The sequence below is a fragment of the Neopelma chrysocephalum genome, unplaced genomic scaffold, assembly GCF_003984885.1.
Source record: "Neopelma chrysocephalum unplaced genomic scaffold, ASM398488v2 Primary Assembly neopelma1_26, whole genome shotgun sequence".
Classification (NCBI taxonomy): domain Eukaryota; kingdom Metazoa; phylum Chordata; class Aves; order Passeriformes; family Pipridae; genus Neopelma; species Neopelma chrysocephalum.
This window is the reverse complement of record NW_020897695.1, coordinates 17,474,631-17,492,335: the sequence shown is the minus strand read 5'-3', so window position 1 is coordinate 17,492,335 and position 17,705 is coordinate 17,474,631. Positions and strand designations below refer to the sequence as shown.

The following is a 17,705-nucleotide window of genomic DNA, read 5'->3' as shown; positions in this document are numbered from 1 at the left end:
ATGGATAGAATTCCAAATGGTCTGAACAAACTGATCAAATTATCTCAAGACAACATTTTAAGGGCAAATGCCCTTAAGGAAAAGTCAGCTGCACAATTAAGGGAATTGGAAAGCTGTGCATACCTGTTATTCAAAATACCCTGTGGGTCATTGTCCTTTACATGCTTTGGGAGCATTAGAAGTCCAGTACTGTCCTACCTCAGCTTTTTTTCTGTACAATTAAGGCAATGCTTCCATTCATAGAAGTTTAGTATTTCAAGAGATTGTCAAGAAGAGGTTAGACAACTTCCAGGTATCATTTAGCTACAGTATGTTCTACTCTGGACAATGAATTTGTTTAATTTTTTTAAAAATACCTTTCTCTATTATTCTTCCTATAAGCAACACTCATTCAATGAAATAACAACAGAAGGAGAAAAAAGTATAGGGTAAAGAATAACACAGAAATAAATCCCTCAAAGACCAGCTTCAAAAGATGCTTTATAAGTGAAAATGATAAAATCCTGTTTTGTCCTGCTTCTACCCCAGGGCCAGCTGAAACTAATAAAAGAACACAGTGCCAAAAAATCCTTAAAGTGCATCTTAAAAAAAAAAAATCAAAAACAAAACAAAACCAACTCAACTCAACAGCCAAGAATGGTAGAAGGTAAATTCAGACAGCTCAGTACATACAATAGTTTCAGGGTGCACAACACAAAAAACCCACCCACAAATCCTTCAAAGAACCCATCTGACTAATACTGCTTGTTCCCTGCCACCCAGTTACATGGTTTATAAAGAAGAGGCATATTCTGAAGTATTTTATAACTGAAATATAAAACCTTATACATCACTTTCACAGATCATAAATGCAAACCAAGTTAGGTCTGAGGGACAGGAATCAGACAGTCATTGCCTAAGCACTGGCAGGAAATTGCAATCAGCACAGTGTGCCTGTTCAAAGAACAGTCAAATAACTGTCTTTCACAGCCACGTTATTAAATGACATTCAAACTTGCTAAATGAAAGACGCGGGATTGTTTCTCTCAAGCATGTAAGGTCTTAATGATATTCACTTCAAGGAACAGCATTTAAGAGATCTAAAATGCTAACCCCCTGACAGGATGACTCAAAAGACATACGTTAGGGAGGGCACGGGATATATGTTAGCTTCCTTTTGGGGTAAACATACAGGGTTAATGTAACACTTCAGGAAGATGAACTGACTCTTCTGAGCTGAATTAAACCTGCCTGGAGCACAGTATGTACACGGCTAAAGGAAAAATCAGTAACAACCATCTACAACATGTGGCGCTTTAAAAACACTGATGTACATGAAAACTTCTGTTGAATGTAAGTAGAAACAGGGACAAACCACTAAATTTCACTGTTCTTACTTCCACTAATTACATACATTTGGGAAAGCAAAAAGATATTTCATTTAAAGTCACATAAACTGAAAGCTCTTGACTTTTAAGTTACATAGTCCCTCTGCAACAGTTTAAGTGTTAGATTTAGGAAGGATTCCTTTGCTGAAAACAAACATGGAGTAATTGGTACACGCAAAAGTGAATAAAATTAGGACACAGCAATCAAAATATTTTTACTTAATATAATGGAAGTTTCTCCTATATCTAACACTGCACAAGGTATCTTGCATAATCAAAAGGTAAGCAGAAGTCCCTTACACTGCCTCGCTTTGCCAGAGAATCACCGTAGTCTGCTGGCAAAGTCCGCTTGCTGGACTTTTTCTGCTCATGTTCAACTGCATCTTCAATTATAGGCTCAAGCCTCATCTGGACAAACACCAAAGATGTGGATCAATTTCTTTTCATTATACAGTGAGGAAAGATCTAAAAGCCTTTTAAAAACTTCTGAAATATTCAGAAAACTGCATAGAACTCACTGATGTTTAAATTAAGAGAAAATGCAAAAACCTACTGAGGCTCCGGCCTTAAACTCGGTAATCTCCGAAAAACAGACTTTGAAGCTCAAATTTGGTAATTAAGTTCTAGAGTCCCCCCTCTTTTTTTTTGTTTTTTTGCTTTTCAGATGCAAGATTTTTGGATCTGTATCAAAAGTCTTGAGGGTTCAGTACAGTCAGTCAAACACTGTTCAATCTTAGTGTGGTTTAACACAAGAATCTATCGAGTATCTAAATGCAACTTTACCAAACAATAGCTTAAAATTTAATGTTACTGCTCACTGGACGAATTTGTCAAATAAAAAGCTTATCTTTATGTAGAACTAATTCTTCCCCAACCCTTCCAAGACTGTAGCTAAGTAACATGCTGTATCTACGTATTTTCTCCTGAGTCAGCAGACACAATTTTATTTTGTTACCTCTGTAAGAACTGTGGTGTCATATGAAGGCTGATACTTCTCTTTTTCATGTGCAGTTCGCTTTTCCATCTTTTCTCTGTCTGTTTTCTGTTTTCTGTCTGCTCCTTTGGGCTATAAATGAACAGTTACGTGAACAAGAACGCAAGTGGAAAATGGTTTTATAATTGAAATCTGATCTCAGAAGTCAAGCAGTAACATGAAGATGTTCTGCATCTTTATGAGAACTTCTGAGAGACTTAAGGATCTGTTTTCTGCTGTTACCTTAAAAACTTTGATTTGACAACTAGCTGAATGCAGATGATCTGTATATTCTCCATTTTCAGTCTGTTTAAAAGTGTCAACTTGAATCCTAAAAGGAACTCCTTTCTCTCCTCCGTGTTTACGAGGCGTAAATTCAGTGCTGATACAATGTACCTGAAAGGAAACGATGACCAAACAAAAATGACCCTCAGAAGCATTCCAGACATAAACTTGATTACATGTTACCAACATCACATACAGTTTCTTGCAATAAATATTAGCAAAGCTATAAAAGGGCACTGACTAGAAGAGTTTCTCATCTCATGCACCCTCATGTCAGGGTATTTTCAAATATGCCCAACTCTATAAAAAGTTCGCAGGCCTTTAAATCAGTATGGAATTGCCTCAGGTGCGACATCAGAACGAAATCTGGATTTATAAGCTAGAAATACCCTTAAAAGATATCTAAGGACAAAATCAGTGCAACAGAAGGAGTTATGATGAATCTCACTGGACAGTGCTCCCAATTCTTTTTTGCTTCCTTATGGAATTTTAAGTGAGCCTTTAGAATGAGTGAACTATACGTGCATAATATGTATCAGTTCCATTTTCAGTCTGTTACCACTTCTAAGGAAGAGCATAAACAAAAATATTCAATAGTTTATCTCATACTTCTTCAAGGAGACTACATTTTAGTAATTACGTAACTCCTACTAAAAAAAGTATCTCTTATTGTACTAGATCAAAATTAATTTATTGACAATATGGAATTTAACCTATTTTGACAGCCTCAGTAAGAAACACTGCTATCTCAAACTTTATATCTATACCTTTTTATAATAAAACCAGATCTGAGACAAAAGGTAAAAATTCCAATGCAAATCTGAACATTCCATATTAATAATTCCCAAACAAAGAATGTTCAGTTGCCCTGAATATTAAATAGACAAATAATAAATTTCCTAATACAAGGAAGCCTATTGATATAGTAAGAAACATCTCTGAATATCTGATTTAAACCCCTCATTTTGTAACACAATACTTTTCATTTTGTATCCTCAAGCCAAAATTCTGCTTAAGCCCACCACCAGACACGTGAGCTTCTCACTTGAAAAAAGTAGTAATGAGAGTTATTGAGAGGGATATTAGTTAATTCTTATACTTCTTATAACTAAATATTTTTTAACTATGACAGCTTTCTTCAGAGTTTTTTGAAAGCTTTTTATCTATTTTTCTACAAACTCAAAGTAAATTGAAAAACCTTACTAGGGACCTTAATAGAACTATGAACTTTTGTGTTTTTTCACAAAGATGGTATTTAATGGCCATCTCACAAGTAAGAAACTGAGACGCTTTGTAGTGCAAATATACTACTGGTTGTGACCTGAAAGGCACCAAACACAGACATCCAGTCAAATAAAGTTTCAAACCTGAATAAAAGCAGATGTACATTTTGTTGGATCCCATAAAAATTCAACTGCATTGAGCTGGCTTGGATTTGTCTTGATATCAATGACTCCAACAGACATTGGAATATCTATTAAAATAAGCAGCATATATATCAAATTAATCATATTGCAAGAAAACACTATAAATAAATTGTAAAAAAGGTTACCATCAGCATATACAAGGCAGGGTGGAAAAACGTGCCCTTTGGTGGCTTGACATAAGCCCAGAAACAGTTTCCTAGGATATGAAGAACTTAGTAGATTCAACATACAAAGTGGTCAAGGTTTTGGGTGTTTTTTGGTTCTCCTCCCCTGCTGCCATCCCAAGTTACACACCAAAAATGATCAAGTTACGCAAAGTACAGAAACCACGCTGGCGCCATTTTCACAATCTACTAGAACTTACTTTTGTCTGTGTTCACCTAATTACTGTAACATTTAGTAATCAAAATTAGAAAGATTATTAAATGTGTAAGGTCGTGGAGTTGCTATCTTACTTTTACAGCACTTTTTATAGTTTTAAAGGAATGTGACAGTGGTAAGAACACTTATATTCAAAATACACACAATGAGAAAGCAGAATTCAGAAAAACTGGTCTGTCCTTTTTCACCAGCTCCAGTATAAATATGAACACGATCAACTTAAATTTGAAAACTGAATTTCATACAGTGGCAACCAACATAAACAATAATACCTAAGTCAAGAAGTCTGTCCCCAGGGCGGTTCCACTTCCAGCCTTCCAGCTGCTGGTGCTCTGTATATTGCAATCTTCTGTCATGGAACACAACTCTTATAATACTCTAATAAAGAAGAAAACAAGCATCTGATGACCCACAAGTTACCGCACATTTAGAAACAGCCTGAAGATAAAGCACAAAACCAGTTCAAAATAGCCACAGTGCTGATAAATACATGTTTACAGCAAAAAATTTGGCAACCATCAGGATCCCAAAATATTCCGGAACACAGAAATAGAACTGAGCAGGAGATACTTGAAAACGTGGTAAAAAATGCAAGAGAGAATTACATCTCATTGCATATTCTAAAGGTCACTATGAATTACATGCAGCGAACTGAGCAACACTGACAGCACAGTATCAATGCTGTGTAGGCAACATCAAATTATTTTAGAATGCAACACAAAAGATTTCATTTTTTATGGAAAGTGGTGAATATTACTGACCATTTTTTCAATGGAAATGCTATGATTTTTTGTGGTACATTCTAAGAAATGAAATAAACTCCCTTCCTAGTATTTATAAGGATATTTACAATCTGTGATTTTAATTAATAGAAAGAAGGGATAAAAAACCCTTCCAAACTTTCCCAACTACTCTGTCTGAAATATTAATCTAAAACAACTACAACATGATTAACTTTATTCAGGTAGAAGCAATTATCTAACAATTTGTGACCAGTTTTGGTACTGCTAAATGTATGAATGCACATACCAAACAATTTGTTACATATGAGGGGGGGAATACTGCACACATTAATTGCTACCCAACAAATAGAATATAGACATGTTTGTATCATTTTTTTTCATTACTCTACAGTCTTCCTTGTATTAACAGCAGCCAAAAGAGTCCACAAAACCCAAGAACTTTTAAATGGAGTGCCTCTTCATTGCATTTCCTTGGGTTTATTTCAAAGATAACACACACAAACATACCACTCCTTTTGCACTGCAAACTGGCAAATTTGGAACTTGGAAATATCTGCAGCCACCTCCACCACCATGAAATGCCTTCTTTGGTAAAGTACTGGGATTCCAGTATTTAAGTGGCCAAAACAAAAAGTTCCTTGACGCAGCATTACAATCAATACCATGCTACGGTAAAATTTACTTTTTTGAACTTTTACACTGCTTTGTCCTATTCTACCTACCAAATGACTCATCACCCATATACAAACCTAGAAAACTACACCAGAGAGATACCCCAAGGCTACAAGGAAATAGCGAATATTCTACATGCTTATTGAAGCAAGTCACCATGCCAGGTTGTAAAAAGTTTAATTACAGAACTCACAAATCCCAGTTTTATGCTCATGCTTAACAATTCCTGAAATGATCTCTGAACAACTATCCCACAGACAAATAAGAACAAGCCATAGAACTATATAAGCAAGCCAAAGTTCACAAATTATACAGCCTAAAGTTGACATGTAAAGATTCAGCCTCCCACAGGTACACTGTTCCAGTGCATTTATCAGCATCACTTTCAAAGTGACTTTAATTGACATTTTTCCCTTCTTTCCTAATACCCAAATAAGACTTTTTAGATAATTCAATAAAATCAATCATCAGATGCTTAAAAGAAAAATCCAAACCCTTCCCCTTAATCACTTCTTTTAATAATCTGCACCATGAACTGGGTAATTTTTTAGTCTGCCTCATTCTTGTACTTCATACTCAGATCCACAGTACTTTCTGCTAACACTAAAGCACAAGGAGACAAATCTGCAGCTGGGAAAAGGAGCTCAGCTGTGGAATAAACTGCTCAATGAATAGCAAAATTAGAGAGATCCATTATGCTATGGATATATCTGCAATATCCCACTGCTGCAAAAACCACAGGTTGGTATTCCCCGTAACCCCTATTAAGAAACATGCTCACAATACCTCCACTTCTATCTAAATGATCTTCCAGCTTCCTCCCACCTCTCCTAATCACTTGAAATGGACAATGTAATGGCTCAGAAGATGCTGGATACAATCTACAAACAACTACCTTAAGTTTTGCAGAAAATACTCAGGTCTTCAGTACACACAACTGTGATATGCACTGGGTATTTATATTCCCATGTTTTTATTTGTAAACATCACTGGTCCACACATTCTAAACAAATACCTAGTGACTGCAGAAAAAAAAATCCATAGAATACAGTCTCTGGTCTATTAGTAACACTAGCTAGAGAACTTAAATTCACCTTCACCAGTTTTCCATTGATCTCTGGTATGTCTCCAGCTTTCCGATTATCTAGCATCCGTATCTCATAGGACTGACCTTCAAAGAGAAAAACAACCGTATCAGCAAAAGAGTCAGAGCACAAGGCTATTTTGTGTTTAATGCATTTAAAGTAAAATTCACAGTTTGCAAGAATACCAGTACTTGAAACTCGTGTTTGAGATCTTCACAAAATTGTGCACTTCACAGCATGGAAATTAATGGGAAAAAATGAAACTTTTTGGTCCTTTTAAAACTACAGATACTTTCAAGGTTTAAGTATCTCATTTTGCATGAAGCGTAAGTACTTGTTTCTATGTTTTTTTATGAAAAAAGAAAACCAAACAACAAATGTTTCAAAGCTGAATTCCTTTACTTTTTTAAAAAACTGATGAAAGGCAACATACTGAGAACCATTAACTGGTCTTCCAAAACAAACTCTTGCAAAGTTTTTATACTTTTCCTACAACATAAATACTATTCTCCCATGTTTAATTTTGTCCATGTACCTGCTGCCTTCGTATGATTTTTAGGCTTTGTATGACTTTATAAGCCTTTAAAAGAGGCAATTACTGTTTACATCAGACTGGTATGGACAAACCTATATTTCCTGTGAACATGATAAACTGTTGTGCTTCAAAAGAGGGAAAGCTTGAAGTAATTTATTTGAACCACAGGCATTTTTTTCTTCTAATGTGAGCAGCACATATTCATTTGCAAAAATCACATTTCCCTAATTAAAATATAGGACAAAATAAATTTCAACATTTTCACCAAGATCAAATGCAGTAAATTCATCACCTTCTACACTGCCCTCCAAACTACCTTTATGCTCCAATGAATACCACACTTAAAAGACATTTTTACTTGCCCTACAAGGTAATACCCTTGTAAACAAGCAAATGATTTCTTCACCTCCTTTCAGTGCTTTATAGACCAAAGTTACCTCCAACTGTGGACCATTTCAGGGTTTTTTTTTTTTGCTGTAACACAATTAGTACATTTATGTAGATACTCTACACATGTACAGGCTTTCTTTACCCCAGCAGCATGTGAACATTGATATAGTCATTGATGACATAAATCCATATAAAAATTAGATAGACCTAGTGCAGCTGAGAAAATAATAGAAAATTTCTCCTCCTATATTTAAGAGGAAGAAACCTTTCTCCTGTCAGTGAGTTTGTTCAATTACCAGTGTTATTTTACTCACAGAGATATTTATAGTCAGCACTTTTTAAAATCTAGTACTATTAATAAACTTTTGCAAGTATTTCTCTGTTCTTTTTCATCATTTTCTTTGGGCGAGGTGGGTGAAGAAAAAAATTTTGATTGCTTCCTCAACAAGTGTAGTTAACCTTTTATAGGTACAAAGTAACAGTATTAAGACTGAAAATTTGGTAAAGGTCAAAATCAAGGAATACCTGACTTGAAAAATGCAAGAATAACTTGAGAGGTTTTCAAGACAAAGGAGCAGGTAAACTCCATTCTGGAGTTTTGGACATGTAACTGCTCTGGAAGTGTGAAAAGCACCACTTGCTATGCTGCTTGCACTACTGATGTACGTGCACTTCAGATGCCATGCTGGTTTACCAGAAAGGGTTTTGGGGTGTCCTCATAATGATGCTTTATAGGTTTGCTTACATCCAAACGCTGGAGGTGACCCTGTTTAAGCTTCCTTTTTTTGATGCTGTGTTCCATTTTTGCACATCATTCCAGGCCCCCTCTGCTCATCAACCATGTCCATCACTGTCTCAAGTACTCCTGGTCACTCTCTCCCTCCCCCATTGTTTCAACTTCAAAGCCCTCCTTACCAGGTCACCCATCAGGCTGGCAAGGATACCTTTTTGCTCCCCTTTCCAAGCTTGACCCCATCTCTCCCAAGAAGTTCCTTGCACTCACAGAACTTCAAGCCAAGCCGCACACTGTGCAAGCCAACCTAAAGAAAACTCCCCCCTTCAAAAGCAATTCTCTTCCATACCCCTTCTGTTATTTGATATACCTCAAGCTGAGCAACAGCCAACTCAAAACATTGTCCCACAACTCCAACATGCATTCTCAATGGATTCATCTAAGAGATTTCATAGTCAGTAAGAACCCTGGAAACCCCTGAACAATCAACCATCCCCACTCCAAGATCTGAACCTCTAGAATCAGCTTCAGCTGAACACCTGATCATCTTAAACATTCCATTAGCTCACAGAATATCTTGAGTTGGAAGGGACCCACAGGGATTGAGTCCAACACCCCGCTCCTCATAGGACCACCTAAAACTAAATCATATGACTAAGAGCACCAGCCAGATGAACTCTGAACAACACTCTTCGCTATTCTCATTAAAATACTTACTGACAGAGGGTAAAGTCAGGACTTACTTAAGTACTGCCTTAGGGAATGACACTACAGTTTAACAGATAGGCCAAATTTTGGCATTGCTTCTCATATTCCCAAGTCAGGAAGCTAAGACAACTGCTGACAAAATTAAAGAGGGTATTTGAAGTCCTGAAAATTACTTAAACCAGACACAGCCTGCTAATGGGGGCAAACTAGAAACCAGATAACTGAAGTGATGGGGATTTAAATTGTTCATTTTCTAGAGGACTTAATCCAACTCATTACACAAACATGTATCAGCACAACTCAGTGTTGCAAACCAATCCTTATTTTAAGCTGGCTTCACTAGGAAAGACGTCATGTCTCAAAACTATCCCAAGATACACATTTTTACATATATATATGCATATGTGCTTACAGCCAATAGAGAAATTTTTATGAAAAGGTCTTAACCTAGGCAGTAAATATACCATCTTTCTGAAGTACTAGCACAGAAAGGAAGTTGGCCAACTGTTTTTTTTCTTCCAATATTTATTTACAAAAAGGTATACCAATGCTCTCATTTTTCAACATCAGGAAAAGTTACTGAGAACATCAAAAACCAGCAGAATTTTTTTGTCAATGAAATCTTTATATTAAAAAAGATTTTCAAAGGCAGAAGAAACATTTACAGTCATTTCAGACACTGTCACTTAAATAGCAAGCTCTTCTCAGAAGCAAGATAGCAAGCACTTTCTTCCTTCAGTCCACTGCCTTGTGCTCTGTCTACTAATTACAGTGCAGTCTATAGAGATTTCGAGTCAACATCCACAAGGAAAAGAAAGCTGAACTAAATCTAGGAATAGTGATCCTACAGCATTAGAGCCAGAGAGGGATGGAGGGGTGGGAGGGTACAAAACTACTGATATGGACCAAAATAAACACAAAATGATTTTGAGTTCAAAATACTAATTGATTAAACTTAGGACTTCAATGTAATTTCCAGAGGTGAGGGAGGTTATATCCTATGGCAATGACTACATTCAGATTATTTTATCCAGCAGTCAGTGCCCTCTCTACAAGAAAAAAACCCAAGTTCGCATGCAAATTAACCACAGGCTATGAGGAAAAAAACCCAGCACAATTCAGGTGAAGTATTTATCTAGTTAATTTCTGATACATGTCAACAGACAATAGTGAAATGCATACAAACTCCAAAGGTATGTACAAAGGTAGCTGCACGAGTGTTTATGTTTCAAACATAACACTGTTCTGGGCAGATATGCATAGCTAATTTAAGAACAATTACAGTGGCCTCTCTTATGCAACACTTTTTGTTCAGGGATTGATACTGTAACATTTATTATGACTTTTGAGGGTTGTTTGTGTGTATCTTATGCAAATAGCCAATTAACTTGCAACTATCGATCAAGCCTAAACAGGAATGCAAAATTAATCCTGTATTTTAAGCTATTACTACCTGGAATTTGTCTTCTAAAAGCTCAATTGGCTTGGTTTTATTGAGGGATGTGGGGGATGGAGAGGGGTAACACACAGCAGGAAAAAAACAAAACAAACCCCACCAGACTCTAAAAGGGGAAGTAAGGACATACATGAGCCTACAAGCTAAACAAAAAACAAGACTACTAGTAAGGCATCCAAGCTAATTTTTTACATACATTCATTTTGGATATACACATATACATGTATCAAAACACGAAATACCATTCCAGTTTTAGACCTGCACCACAAGCTGCCTTCACATGTGTATACCAACCTTGATTCAAGTATGTGAGAGTTTCATCATATAATTTTACTGCTGGAGATGTTGCAGCACACATAACATACTGGAAGGGTGGATGTTTGGTCTCATTTTCTTGTGGAAGGCTGGAATCTTCCTGTTTGAAAATAGGCAGTGCCAATACATCACTGAAAAGAACAAAACAAATAACTTTGTGAGACTGTTGGCCCTGTTTTGCCTGGAGTTAAGGAAAAAAAGTTATTTGTGACTTAAAAAACCTCACAATGAGATACATACAGAACTGTGTCACTCAGTTTATTAGTGAATCCTATATGAGCAGTACCCAAAACATTGTCCACCAGAACTTTAAGCTAGGATACATAAACAATGCCGTGGGACCTAAGCAGGTAATAAATAAAGCTGTGCTGTTCCTATGAAATTTTAATCTTCAGTTCTTGTCTCCACTGAAAAAATTCAGTTTTCATTAAACTTTTTGTCTGTCAACACAGGCAAACTTGCCTAACAAACATGCAGATGAAAGTAAGGCTTTTATTTTCTTCTTTGAGATAATATATTCCCCAAAGTAAGTTACCTACACTGTGAAAGTATCTCTCCCCCTTTAGTACCATTATATCTAACCTATTAATTCTGTGGACACTGAAGATTTTTCAATCATAACTTTTCTTAGGCTTTAGCCCAAAAATGATAAAGCTACAGATTCATAAAAGTTATACAAAGTTTATGCCAAGATTCACGTCACTTATGTAAGACTTACAACCACAGAAAACTTTAGAACTGCTAAATTTTAGAAGAGTAAAGAGCAATCCATGTTGTCCACAGGCTGTTGTAAGAAAGACAGCTTCACCTCAACCAGCAAACACATCTTCTGCTTTCTACAGAAATGAATAATCTGTATCAGCGATAGATTAGTCTGCTTTGTATACAGTAATCCTTCATAAATTAAACTTTAAAGAGTTTTTCTTGCACTGAATTTTTGTTCGTGATGAAATCACCTGCAGATCTATGAAACTTTCTTAATTCATTTTAGAAATATATTTTCAAAGATTTCTCATACCACCTCACCTACTGACTCAGTTTTTAACCAACATGTATCTTGTTTTATCTCTTACATTGATCACAAACATAGATTTAATATACTCTGTAAAAGAATTATAACTGTCTTATCTGTATTGCACTATTATTTGCACATTGTACTCAAAACTTTTGGAGTTAAATTTTTTTCTCCGCTGTTCCATTTCTGCAAGAGCTTACTTTATTTGAAGAGAACTCTATTATAAATTCCTCTTGAAATCCAGCTTATATCTAAAGACACCCATGCAGGTTCCTTTCCACTAGGGAGGGACCACAGAAGGTGCTACAAAGAGGCATGAAAGCGGGACAAGGCAGGACACTGTCAAAAAAGCATTACAAGCCTGCTGTACCATATTCTAACTACTTCTGATGCCAGCTTCTCAAACTGAAGCCCAGAGAAGGCTTAACTAAGTTACAAAGGAAGACAATGTGAAATACCCATTTGGGAGAAGTGAACACTCTTAAAGGAGTTTACTTGTGCAGAGAAAAGGAGAACCACATCTATTACACTCCAGATTTTAAGTCATAAGCTGCCCAAAGCGGTTCCATTTTACTGAAGACTTTTTAAAAGCCTTTTGGTTTGTTATAACCTCTAATTAGTGTCCAGAGAAAAAGTTACACACTCTTCTCTCAGAGAAATTCTTTTAACTTAGTGAGAAAAATAATATATTTTGACAAAAGATTTTACAGGAGTAAAATACAACCAAGAAAAAGCATTTCACTAGAACACCCAGCACAAACACCCATTCCGCAGAAAACACTTACTAAAAACAATCAATATACCAGCTTTAGTAAAACCCCATTCATTGGTTTTAAGTTAACCATAAGAGAAGGAAAAAGAGTAAAAGAAGAAAACAGATTAAAAGAGTAAAGAAAGAAGAAAGAGAGAAGGAGAGAGAGGAAAAATGGTTACTAACAAGATCTGATGGTTCACCTGGTTGCAGGAGAGGAGAGACACAGAGAGAGAGCTCACATGGAGTCTCGTGTATTTACAGAGTTCAGTTTTCCCTCCCAGGCAGGATATCCAGTCAGTGCCTTCCAGGCCAGAGTGAGTTGTGCTGTATGCAGCCACAGGCTCCAGGGGCTTGGTGTGGGTGGGCTACCAGGCAGGTCTGCCTTCACTGACAGCCCGGTTGCACCACCTTTAGTGATGCCATGGGCTCTGCGTGGGCTCAGCAACATTTGGTGCAGTCCTTCCGGCTCTGCCCTGTGCCCTCAGCAGGCCTTATGTGCAGGCCTTACCACAGACCTGCAAGTCTAGGCCCAGTTCTTCTCCACACACGCACACACACTGAGGGTGAGTTGGTTCTGACCCATATCAATAATTCAGTGAGATTTGGATCCAATATCTCACAACACTGACGAGTAAGACAGAAAATTCAGTATATTGGAGACTGCTCCTTGAGGATGACTCAGAAGAAACAAAGAGATGCTCCATGCCTTGGCGTGAGTCAGAAGGGCAGCACGGCAGCCCAACGCAGGAGGGAGCACTGTGACAAGCAGAGGGAAGCACAGTCCCAAGACAGGACTGCTGCTCACCACACACTTTGGCACATAAAACACTAGTGTTTTTATGAGGAGGAACTTTAAAATGGCAAGAGCATGGAAACAAGAACAATGTTTCAAATACATACGTAAGAGTTAAAGTGCAACACTGAAGGCATGCAAAGTATCTCTCCAAATATATAACCTGTAATTCTCAACTGAGTTCTGCAGCACTTGCCTTCACATAACACACAAGATTAAAGAGAGAAGTCTTTCACGTTATTTATGAAAAATATCTTTCAAGCCTTCATTTTCCACCCACAATTTACAGATAAAACTGTAGCTGGTCTGGCTTAAGAAAGTGTGATGTGGTTAATGAATTAGTTAAGAGACAAGGCATTGGAAGCCAACAAATACAAATGGAAGACCAATTTAACCAGCTTTAACCCTGCTTTGGCTAATACTTACAAAGTGGTAATGACTAATTGCCACTGAAGAAATAGAAATAAAGACATCCAACTCCACAACCCTACAATTTAGCTGTAAAGAGAGCATAATGTTCATACTTAAATGCCACCATTCCAAAAAAACACTCCAGAAAACAGGACAAGGCAAATTTTTCTTATAAAAGAGTCTTCTGGGTACTAGTACATTCCAAAGGAAAAGAGACACCAATGTAATTTAAAATCCTTTGCAGACCATCTTTAAAAGAAATATAATTTAAATAACTTTTTGATTTGTTCACTCATAAAGAATGAAATATCAGTGTTTTCTCACTTGAACATACACTTTTTCCCCATCTAAACAGTGAAAAGCTACAGGCAATTAAAACAGTCAATGAAGTATGAGTAAAATACTTAAAATTAAGACTTTAAAGTGTCAGTTAAATAGGGACCAGCTAAACTTCAGTGACAGGGATTTTCTACAAAATAAAATTCACTGCTCACACAGCACAGCTGAAGAAAATATGCAAAGAGTGCTCACACGTCAGAGAAGGAAACCAGTGAGAAGTAGAAATTTAGTATTTTTAATAGTGCTCTTTACTTAAACTGAAGATTATAAACTGCACATAATATATGCTATTATGTCAATCACGTTCCCAGAAACTATGGAGATGCTGAATCAGTCTTTTTACCACCTCTAGTCTTATAGTGATTCTATTGTGAGACCCCACAAAACAAAAAGAAGAAAAAAACCAACCAGGAGAGCAGATCAGCCTTCTCAGCTCCAGCTTTTTTCCCCTCAGATCCTCAATACAATTTCTGCATTTATAATGAGCCAGTAGCCTGGCAGTACAAATCGTCTGCCCCCAGTAAATCCCTGACAGCCTCCATGTTTGTGTATACTTATGTGTCCATCCTTTAGTTACTTTCCTACTCACTTGGTGAAGTGTGATTTTTGCTGGCCCAGTGCAGATTAGTGACAGGGACTTTTACTGCCAACTTGCTCAGGTTACATGGCAAAGAACCTCTTAACAACACTGAAGCACCCACTGGCAGAGCTGCCCAGATGGAGGAAAAGCAAGTGTTCCAAAATAGCTACTGTTGAAAGTATTTCAGGCTACAGGAGAAGAGAGACCTTTAAGAGATTCTGTTCTTTTTTTGCCACTGTTAACTTTTGATCTTGTGAAGTAAAGACTAATTTACTTCACTTGTCTCATTTAAGTGAACTTTAAGACTACTAAAAGCAAGCTGACGTGTGAGTAGCAACATTATGAAGGACACACAGCATCTTTCATTAGGTTTTTTGATATTATTTGAAAAAGTTGACCTATCAAGGTTTACTCTCCTCATGGAAGGAACGCTGAGACCAAGTTTTTGAAACTATTAGCTCCAGTAAGAAAAGTCTTATCTCAGTCCCTCAGAATGTGTTATCTAAAGCATTCAAATGAAAGACATTCTTTCCTCCTAGAGGGATGAGGAAAACTTTCCCAGAAAGACCCGAACAGACACAGTCTTGATTATACACGAAGAGCAGGCAGTGAACATATCCTCCAACATCCATTCTTAGCAAGCTATGCTACAGAGGTGCATAAATGAAATTTGACCATACAAAAGTAGGAAATCTTAGAAGTGGAAGCAAGGTGCATGAAACACTTGAATGAAAGCATCCAGTAGGATAGATCACATGTGGGAAGCTGTCCTATGTTATATAGCCTACATGAGCATAGCACAAAAAGATTAAAAAAAAAAAAAGTAATTTATCCTCCCAAGCTTGTGAAATGTGTTTGTCAGCCTTCAAAAATCACCTTCCTTATAAATTTAAAACCCTCTTTTCAACACTTTGTCTGAAGCATTTTACAACAACCTAATACACACATAACAAAAAACCCTCTATAATAATAATAATAATAATGTCACAAAATAAATGAAAAACCTCCTGTCCTTACAAGAACAGGAACTACTATGTCATCAAAATTCGAAGTGATGTTCCATCAATCATCTGCCTTATCTGTCTTCTGGATTGTATACTTTTGGGTGTGAGTACTAAAGCATCCCAAGAATACACAGGCCTTTTGAAACTTTAAAGCACAGTTTATGAGGGCAAATACCTTGAGAAAAATTTTTCCCAAGCAGTATTTGAATTAAAAGTCATTATCTCAAAGCCAAGCTCTGCACTGTTAAGAAGTGTGAACAAGCCATAGGAAAATATAAGGCAATGGGAGAGCTCGTACTTCCTAACATTTTCCCTGTGTCTGCAAAAGCAAGTTTGATGTGAGACAAGAGCCCTGGAATTAATTTCTGGGAAACAACTTTCTCTGCAGCAGCTGTCAAGAAGTGCAACACGAATGAGAAACAGGTGCAAATGTAATGCTGTTCCTGGGAATCCCACAAGCCACCACATGGAAACTCAAATGGTTAACAGCTTCAACTTAAAGGATGTCTAGCACAAAATACAAAAACCAACCAATGAAAGAAAGAAGAAAATGCCAACACCAAAACTTGTGTCTTCCTAAGCTCTTGATGGTACCAAGGAAAAGAAGGAAGAAAGCTCACCATGATAAATCCACAGTTCTCCATCCAGTCCTCCAACACAGGGAGGTCAGGCAGCTGCTCTAGTACAGATTGCTCCTACACAGGAGTAATGCATGAAGAGTAAACAAGTGCAGACTCCCTGCCCTGCTCTCAATCAGAGATGTCCATCCACCATGAGAGGTGACAGGAACAGAAAGAGAGTTCTAGAATTTGAAGTTTTTTCTTTAAAAATTAAACTGGCACCTGACTTTTTGTAATGTATTCACACACAACTAGGAAGAAACAAAAAAAATAACCTCAACCTCAAGCCAATGTCAGTGATCTACAACATGAGGTTTATCTTTCAGCATGTTTTATCTGTGGTAACAAAGTGAGGAGGATTAGGTTTGTGGATTCTCTTTTCCTTCAAATGCCTATTTCCAGACAGGTATTTATATATTCGTGTGCTTGCATAAAGAATCAAGCTCCAATCCTAATCAATTCATAACATTTTATTTTACAGAGTCTAGATGTCAGTGAAAATTATTTTTTCTACAGTGCAATGCATAAAAATAGAACAGACCACTGCAACAGAAGTTTTACTATGTATTCTGCAGAAAATACTGTGTACATCAGAAAAAGAAAAAGTAAATAAAAAATTCAAGATATCTTAAGTAAGCATTCCTCTTAAATAAAAAAACATATCCAGCAGCAGTTTCAAAAGAGTGGGACGCGTTAGGGGAAGCATAAACAGTCATTTTGTCTGTCATAATGTAACAGCAGCCAAAAGCAGGTCCTGAATGAGATAACTCCTTTTTTTATTTTTGCACAGCAACTCTAAAGTTAAGGCAGTAACTGCCATGACCCAATCAAGTTCATCAGAAGCCAAAAAAGGAATGTCAGGGACTCAAAAGCTGTTAGAAGACAACACCCTCCCTCTCTTCTGAACCTAAAATCAGAGCTATAGGTTGTAAGGCAACAGTCCTTCAACTCCTTACTGACAACTTTAATGGCTACTTTGGCCTGAACCACGGAGGAGAGCTGATACATAAAGTTCCCTCACCATCCAACACTCTCCACAGCATTAGGCTTCTGTTCATTTCAACTAAGGCAGCAGCCAGCTCCATTTTCCAAAGACACTTCAATGTCTGGGAGACGCAG

At 37.0% G+C, this 17,705-nt stretch overlaps 1 protein-coding gene across 6 annotated transcripts in view; it reads right to left on the bottom strand.

The window, feature by feature from the left end:
• The window catches only part of UBP1 (upstream binding protein 1), a 52,678-nt gene that overhangs the window by 14,085 nt on the left and 20,888 nt on the right, over positions 1–17,705 (bottom strand). For 4 of the 6 annotated variants that reach the window (XM_027675767.1, XM_027675769.1, XM_027675768.1 and 1 more), the window contains 7 exons: positions 11,050–11,201; positions 6,943–7,019; positions 4,706–4,811; positions 3,993–4,099; positions 2,584–2,736; positions 2,323–2,433; positions 1,668–1,775 (listed from right to left, as the gene is read on the bottom strand). In XM_027675767.1, the coding sequence (XP_027531568.1) occupies positions 1,668–1,775; positions 2,323–2,433; positions 2,584–2,736; positions 3,993–4,099; positions 4,706–4,811; positions 6,943–7,019; positions 11,050–11,201 (814 nt within the window). The remainder of the gene's footprint in view (positions 1–1,667; positions 1,776–2,322; positions 2,434–2,583; positions 2,737–3,992; positions 4,100–4,705; positions 4,812–6,942; positions 7,020–11,049; positions 11,202–17,705) is intronic. The other 2 variants (XM_027675771.1, XM_027675772.1) reach the window with 1 other exon arrangement.